The 8,892-nt window shown below is 34.7% G+C and overlaps 1 protein-coding gene across 2 annotated transcripts in view; it reads left to right on the top strand.

Annotated features, from left to right (window-relative positions):
* Positions 1-2,508: 2,508 nt before the first annotated feature.
* The window catches only part of RB195_025817 (uncharacterized protein), a gene marked incomplete at both ends in the record, with an annotated part of 22,091 nt that continues 15,707 nt past the window's right edge, over positions 2,509-8,892 (top strand). For both annotated transcript variants that reach the window (XM_064214121.1, XM_064214122.1), the window contains 4 exons: positions 2,509-2,526; positions 3,376-3,474; positions 5,796-5,875; positions 8,736-8,820. In XM_064214121.1, coding sequence (XP_064070002.1) covers positions 2,509-2,526; positions 3,376-3,474; positions 5,796-5,875; positions 8,736-8,820 — 282 coding nt within the window. The remainder of the gene's footprint in view (positions 2,527-3,375; positions 3,475-5,795; positions 5,876-8,735; positions 8,821-8,892) is intronic.

The following is an 8,892-nucleotide window of genomic DNA, read 5'->3' as shown; positions in this document are numbered from 1 at the left end:
GTAAGAAAAATTTACAGTAGAAAGTCCAAATGAAAAAGTGTGGACGTCCGATTTTTCCAGTTCTTCTTATGATCGTTATCGGTGATTTGGTTAAAGTTGGTTCCCGAACGGAAACCAGGGCCATTGGATTCCCGAGCATCTCCTCTCTTCCTTACAAATTCGCCGCTCTACGATGAAAGTCACTATATATTTTCAAAGTATTTCGGTAGCATAAGTGAAAAAAAAGATTTCTTATTAGAGTAGTTGTAAAAAATAAAATTTAGAGTTGTTCAGATATAATGGTTTTGTCTAATTTCCTTTTTGTCTCTATTTCACTGTTATTTATTCCCACCTTTCACCAGTTTTCTTCATTTTTTTCCTGTACATTTGTTGGAACTCTTAATAAAAAAACAAATGTCTGCTGTAGTATGAGGTGAAATCTCAGCGAGAAAAAAAAATTCAACTAAATGCTCCATATTTTTTTACCGTATGGGCTTAAAGAAAATGGAGACGAGCACCTGTAATTGCATCAACGAATTCTGAGGTAGATCCTCTAAAAAAATTGGCGGTGAAGGTTCTAGATTCTTCGGAACAATGCTCACTAATCACTAACTTCTTAGAATCCTCTAAGATTTCGATAATTTTTCAGTTAAGTTAAACAGTTAAATTTTAACTGCTTCTCTTGATCTGGAGGATACTCATTCCAAAAAAAAGCAGGAAAGCGGTAAATACTTTCGACGGTCGTCTTTGTAGTCATTAAAATGGAAACTTATTTGGGTCACCTGTAACTATTTCTTGCAATATCCATGAAAATGTTTTGTGTTGAAATTTCAAACAAAATTTCAAGATCTGCCGATTCTTTTTTGATTCGTACAAATTTACGTCCACACAATTTCGAGACTCTCGAGAATCCTCCGCATTGCACTTAACATTGCATATTTATCCTAAGTACTTGAAAGAACTGAGTACACTTCTCTGGTAATTTTTTTTTGTTGTGGACTTGATGAGGATTTCTTCCAATTTTTAACAGGGTTGATTGTTGCGTACGCAATTTTCATTAAACTGTGGAGAGGTTATTTTGCTATAAATAACAGGACATGGATTCTACTAAAAAATAGAAGCAGTAAATAATGGTTTTGCATTTATTGGGGTTTATTCAAAAGAAATACAACCAAATTCTGCAACGATGCTCTCCGTAATACGTTCTTCACTATTTTACCAAAAACTGCAAATATGACAGTATACATTTACTAGAACAGTAGCAACGAATATTTGAGAGGAAAACTGTTTAATATATTGAGAGACGGTGAATTTGCTTATGCTGACAATTTTAAGGCAAAAAAAAAAGTTCTTAGTAATTTCTTCTCTTTAGTTTGATTATAATTATATAGATAACGATTGGTCCCAAAAATCATGAACTCTGGAAAAGTTGGAATCTCTTGTGGTTGAAATTGAGAAAAAAAAATTGAGAAATTTGTGGGAACTCAATCCTATGTATGATCCAAGTTCTTTTAATTTTGTGTGAGAAAAATTGTAATGTCTGGAATTACTCTACTTCCACATTACACAAGATATCCTTAAATATTTTCAGAATGGTGATCGAGATAGTGCTAAAAATTAAATGAGAACCATTAAAATGAATGAAAAGGATGTATTATAAATTATTCAAAAAAAAAATCTGAACTAGATTTTACTATGCGTAGTCAACATTGTTGACTGCTATTACATGATCAAAGAGAATACCGTTGTTTTGGTGCCAGTACATACATAAAATTACTCTTGACTTGTTGCTTAAGTAGAATAATTTTTTGTTGTGAATTAAAAAAATTCGGGAGAAAATTATTCATCAATGGATAATGCTTCCGTTCTTCCCGAACATTATTTTGACTTGGATTTTATAGAGCCTAAAACACACAGATAGAAACACGTTTTGATGTACCCAATGAACAACTCAAGAGAATATTTGAAAAATCCTGTTGAAAAATTTTTTTTCTTCTTGTAAGTTTGAAGGGTGTCGCCATCGCTGAATCAAACTGGAAATCACGCATGAGTAATTTATTTATTTTCACTTCAGATAATATATTTGTATCAAATTTTTCATTCTTGTTTCTTTTCCAAAAGAAGCGAAAACATAGCTTGTTCAGAAAGAAGTGCTCCAGAAAGGAAAAAGGATTGTTCAGTAGTTGTAAGTCAAGGAAGGCATATGATTTCTGGTTTTCTGGAAGCATTCCCATGAAAACGGACCTGCAAACACAGCTGTATTCCGGATCTGGATCATTTTTGTTTGCGCTTCCTGAGTGCACTTTTTTGGTCTATTTTCTTTCTATTCTTGTAGAATTGTCCGGCAGTTACAAGCAGTTGCAGTTCTTAAAATAACGGAACTAGTGAATTGTGGTTAATGAAAATCATCGTCGGGATATTTTTATTCCACTTGTGGAAGGAAATACGTGGAATAATGATCGAAAACCCTTTTAAAAAACCGGTTTTAAAGAATATTGCATGCGCAGGTGGACAGATACGATATAGCGAATGGAATCGGTTGAATCGGTTAGTTCTCACTATTATCATTATTCTTATTCCATATGGAAAAATCTAGGATATCCTTGATTACACAAGCCTTTTTTTCACCTTTTGTTTCTGTGTTCAGCGCTTGTTTTTCTTCTTTACTTGGTAGGAACAGTTGTAAAACATGTTGTGATACCTGTATTTCCCCGCCACCCCATCATCGCAGCACTGGACCTACGTTAACTGGTCGTTGTTAACAACCGGATTTCCTCTAAAACTCAGTAATCCTAGCCTGTTCGAACTTTTAGTGGCTAAGCTTCCTGATCCGGTTTTCTCACTACTTACCATCGGCTCATAATTCGTATTGATTTCTCTGTGAACGTACTAACAATCAACTCTCGAATAATTCCTGTAACGAAAATGTTTTCAATGCGATGACATCAATGTTTAGATAACTCGCAAAATGTTTGTTTGTTTTTTACCTCACGTGTGCTACATTCGTCGAAAACGTAATAATTGTTTTGTCCACAATGAAGTCCATGGAATTTTGAGTGACGTCACAAGTGCAATTCTTCGCTGATTTGATGTTACAAATCGCATTATTGTAAAATTAATCATATCGTAATGATACACTGAGAAAAGTAGGTGATGGATGCGATTTTAATATCGCAGTGCGATCGTTGCTTACCAGGTGTTTTGTATGACGTAACCAGTAGTTGTGGTCAAGTTCCCTCCATCCATGTTTTCGTAGGACAACGCCCTTCTGGAAAAGGGCGTTAGCATTAACGGTTTCTGTGACCATAAATAGTTCCGATTATTCTCCTTTTCGACATTTATCGCCATAAATTTCTTCTATTTTTCCTTCTTCTTCATTTTTTACGATATTTTCAGGTGATTTCTACCAAAATGGATACACGATTAGTATGTGCTACATCACGCGAAAGTCTCGAAGCCTCAATCGTATTCACTGACGCCGGCACTGCTGGAACGGTATTATTTTTTTTGTGCATTACTGCGTATAAAATTGATAACGTTCTTTTTTCTTACTTCAATATTGTAACATGATTATAGGCAATAATCCTAGCTTTTCTGGGTTCTTCGGCAAGGAATAAAACACTAGATTTTCTTCTTAAAAAAAATGATCAAACGTTACTTACATTTTGGTTCACGGGTACACCCAGTCATTTCCTTTTTTTTTTCTTTGGAATTTTTTCAAAGCTGATTCCATGAAAAAGCTTTATAAGAGAGTGTATAAACTGTCGTTTTTGCTTTCATTCTTGATTTTTGATCCTCTACAAAATATTTCCTTTCCAAAACCTTTTATCGTATTTCCTTAATACGTTAATTCCATTCCTTTTAAAATAAGGATAGGACTGTTCCAAGTTTCTCCAGTATTTATGTGCAGAATCTCGTAATTAACAGAGAAATCTTTTTTTACCTTCTTAAAAAAAGAAAGACAAGCGGAAAGAAATTCAATTTATCTTCCTAATTTTCTTACATCGGAAAATAAAGGTGACAACAGGAAGTATCAGGGATATGAAATAAATGAGATGTTTGCTTTTTTTATTCCCGAAGCTTGGAGCTGTTCGGAACGAGTTTTCCACAGTTTTGCGTAGCTTCAGATTTTCATATTTCGATTTATTTTATTCCTTCAAGTTGTTACTTTCTTCTCCATATTTTATTTTTAAGCACCTAAATTCACTGACACCTAGGAAATCATTTTTTGAAAAATTTAATAACCTTTCTCTAACAGGTTTCATACACATATTCGAGAGTTGTAGCATTAATTAAAGCAAAAATGCTATTTCCAAGCTAATATGTTCTTTTTCATAATTCCCTCTGGATTTTCACAGAGAGCGCCATTCCTCGAACTCCTCGTAAAAAAATATAGGCTAAATTCATAGTGCTCTCTTTGTTCACATACCATGAATCCTTTCATGAATAGGTTCAGTGAAGTCACCACAAGCTCTGAGGGATAATGATATGGATCTGAGCATTTTTAATCCAGGAAAAGCATGTATTTATGGAAATTTATTGTTTATTCAGCTATACTATAAAATCAATGTTATAGTGAAACTCTAAAAATGAAAGCAAGAGAACGAAAACGTGACGTGTTGAGTTGTATTTTACTTGGTATTTTCATTTCCAGAAAAAAAAATAGCGATAGTTGTACTCAAGGATGTTGTATGTTCGACGAAATTGCTCGGATAGCTTCACGTTGAAACCTTTGTTCCTCGTAGTGTAATTTTTATGTAATGATCATTGTTTATTTATGCAAGAAAATCCAGTTCTCTAATCAGTTCTACATTGACAATACATCCATATGAATTGCTGTGACACACACACACACAATGCTATACTTTTTTGAATGGTTCCTGCAGAAAGCAAACAAGATTTCCAAGCTGGTCTTATTAGAATAGATGAAATTCTCCGGGGAAAAACTCATCCGAGAAATCCGTTTTTCAAACTTTCCGGTGCATGAGATTTTGTAGACGGCTGCAGTTGGTTAGTTCAAGCTTATCCGTGTGCTCGCTTTTCCGTTGTTCGGAACACTCCGCTCTATATTCTCATAGAATTTTTGGATACTACACAAATGTCTATTAATAAATATTTGCATTCTTTTATTTTTTACTCGTTGTACTTGAAATTATGTAAATATTTGGAGATTTCTCGTGGAATTTCGGTATGATTCCGCAGCTGCCCTCTTTCTGTATTTGTTGTAACACGGTCTCCATCTGTCGTGATTTCTTTTTTCTTCATTTTTTTCAGAAAATATCCATCGTTTGTAACCCATATTTCGCAGCTGAATTCCATGTTTTTTTTTTGGTCAAAATTCATAAGACACTTAACCTCAAAGAGAACGTAAAAGATATTAACATGGTTTTCCAAGGTGTTTTGAATTCTCTCTCAAAATACCACTGGAAGCAGTAAATCGTAGGTTAGCGAAAGCACCTTGAATTATTATTTATTTACTAAAAAATTATGATTTATTCGCTCAAAAAAAGAGCCTTTGTGGAATTACAAAAAGTTTCACCCATTTCCGAAACTCAACACGTACATAATTCTAGACAGGTTAGTAATTTATGTAAATTTATTTTAATAACATCTTTTTCTTCTATATTAAAACTAATGCTGGTTAGATGTTTGACTGTCAGAAGTTTAATGAAACAAAGACCGAAATATGGCATATTTTCTATTCAAATCCATTTTTGGCGTATCCAACATATTTATGATCCATTTTGATTTATTTAACTTTCAGTAACTTTTATAAACATGTATGCTACCAACCAAAATTACCTCAAATTATTCAGGGTAGTGAGTTGAGTATGTCGGACGAGAATCTTGAGAGCTACTCAACACCTACGGGGAGTTCGCTACAACTGGATTCGAAGTGAGTTTACCTCAAATGTTTTGTTGATGTTTCTTTACCCACTCGACAAATATCGACATCACAAGTAGTTTATTGTTTGCTGTTGACCTTTCGAGTTCAATTTCAACGGTCCAGAGCAACCAGTAGTCTCCTCCAGAACAAGTGAACGCTGTCCTTCCTAAAAGAGTTTTACATACTACATTTAGTTTTTTTCGGCGTAGAAACTGGCTAAATTTAAAAAATTTCAAGGTGAAATTTCAATTTGTTTCTAGCCACATAAATCTTATTCTTTCAAATTCTAGTCCGTTCAATAGTGATTCCAGAATTCTCGGAAAATCTCGAGGTCCTATCAAACTCACACTGATTAAACATTCACCTCCTGAAAACTTGTTCTTTTCTACACATTCAAGTTTACCAGGGTGTGCGTGTGTGTGTGTGGTCTAGTCCCAGCACAAAATACCTCACTACCTCAGTCATACCTCAGTCCCAGCACAAAATATCCTCTACCTCAGTCATTCTTAGACGTTTGTTTCCGAACTTTCTACGACGAAATGATTGCTGTGACAGCTTATTCCAACTGTTTTTTTCCAATACAATATCTCAATTTCATGGATTTTTCGCTTTTTTCCCTAATGGACAACGGTCATATGTGAATGTCCTAGTAACCTACAAGTTTAATGGTGCAGAAATTTTAAAATGCACCTGATCGGTCGGCTGTTTGATGTGAGCGGCGACCAACGTGAATTATCCATCAAAATAACACCTGCTACATATTATTTCATGTACATATGGCATGATTTTCATTGTTTTAAATGATCGCAGTCGTCCAACAATTTGCACCTGTTCAGGATTTGAAAAGTTGGTTTCATTTAGTGACAATCTTCGAAAATTCCTGAATCCATCACGTAGAATTGTGTAGGAGCAATGTTGGATGATTGACATAGAGTGAAGAGTAAAAAGCGAAGAAAGTTTTGACAGAAAAAATGTGTTACCCATGTCTGGATCCAAAGAAAAAGTACTACCAAGTATTTAAGCACATATATTCTTTTTTTTTTTTGTTACATCGGAACCTATCCTTCTAAGTGACGCATAACCATTTCGGGGCATTTTCGTTCGTGTTGCCGAAATGCTATCAAAGACACGAACAATGAATGCTCCGACGGTGATGTTCTCTTCGGATTTTAATGCTCGTTCCTGTTGCATAAAGATCGTAATCAAACTGAGAATAGATTGTACAAAAAAAAAAACAAAAAAAATTGATGTTGACAAAGCTTTTTGTGGAATTTTTGGAGTTTTTGCGGTTCAATTTCAACACATTTCCAGGATTATCGCAAATAATCCTGCCGTTCATTTCCTTTTCTTGAACATACTAGTCATTATCAAAACAAGAATTCGTTTCTTCTTCCTCTTCTTCTTCTCCTTCTTCTTCTAGTCCTCATTTGTTTAACGATACGACACGCCCAATTTTTTTTTAAAACATAACAGACACCGTAGGTTGTTAGTGGTATGTATGTTGACATCATACTCAGTCAACTCTAATGACTCATTTAATTGAGTTCCATGTTGTGAGGATTTTCAGTACAAACTAGCCTCATGAGTTGATTTTACGTTCGTCATTCCACGCCTTTTCACTCCAATAGGTTCCTATTCCTCGCATAGTTTATAAGTAGTCTCTCCCTCAATTTTATATCAGAATTTTTCTGAATTATCTGAAAAATTTTATCTGAGTTGAATCTGAAGTTTTATGAGATTTGTCAGTTTTCAAATATTTTCCTGCTTGCATCTCTTCTGAATTATTTCTGCTGCATTGAAGTGTATACGTTCAAATGTGCATAGAAAGTCTGGAAACGTTTCTGGAAACATCTAAAAGGGTAGCATTAATACTTGTTACTCAGCAATCCTTAAGAAGAACTTTACGAATCTTTAAAATTGTGTTCATGTTGAGTTTAGTTTATTTCTTTGTTCTCCTTAAAACAAAAAAAAATTGGATTTATGGAAGTCACAGTATGTTCTTGAAACCGGGAAATTACTTCCCATAATTTAACAGAATAATATTTAAATGTCCAGCAAAATGTGTACTTGGGGAAATGTTGAGAGTGGAAACTCTTGCTTTGAAATTATTTTAATAGTAGAACCATTATAATAAAAAAACAGCGATTTTGAAGTAATAAGTAAAAAAATTATTTCCCAACCTAGGTTGATGCTACAGAATTTTCTTCATTTCGTGCCTCTTCCAGTTTTGTTTTTCAAGATTTCCCGAAAACCTCACTATACGTTCAATAAATTACATTTTCACGAAAAACGTTTTACATAAACTCGTGCGCACTCAGTCCTGATCAGTATCATCCTTAATTTAGTGATTGTGTGTTTAAAGTGTACAAAAATAATCATTTACATAGACACGATCGAACTGTAGTCGATAATTTACATTGCCTTTCTTCGAGCACCGCGAGACCGTAACTCTATCATTTCGCAGTCATAACAAACAGCTCCCGGACGCAATAAAATCAAATCCTCGAATCTTTGATCTTATGTGAAAGCGTTTTTTTTTGCTGCAGTTCTAACTCTGTCCACCACTCGAATTTCATAGAAATCGAATTATTCAAATAGAAAACGAGATGATACGATTATGTCTTGATCGCCTTAACGTGTCTATCCACGTCTTTATGGATTACGCTCAACAAAAGTGATGCATATTTTAATCCTCTTAATATCGTAGTAATCTTGTTGCTTTTGTGTTCTGTTCTCGTACGGTTCAGCGGGAGCGACGGTTGCTCCCGATGGGGCGGTGCTGATGGCCACCATCCATCCATGGTTAATCAGTCAAACGTTCACGACTATTTGTTGCTCCGTAGCCAGCCGATCACTTCGCTATTTTCAGTCGCACTTCGTCTCGAAATCGCCACACCCATCGTCGACTTAAACGCACAAGCAGCGCTTCAACAACAACCACACCACCAATTACGGTAACATTTGATTTCGATTACGGATCAAATACACGAGTTCTTGTCGCGTTTTTTTTTCCTCTCATCATCCAC

The sequence above is a fragment of the Necator americanus genome, chromosome X (genome assembly GCF_031761385.1).
Source record: "Necator americanus strain Aroian chromosome X, whole genome shotgun sequence".
Classification (NCBI taxonomy): Eukaryota; Metazoa; Nematoda; class Chromadorea; order Rhabditida; family Ancylostomatidae; genus Necator; species Necator americanus.
This window is presented reverse-complemented; position numbering and strand designations above follow the sequence as displayed.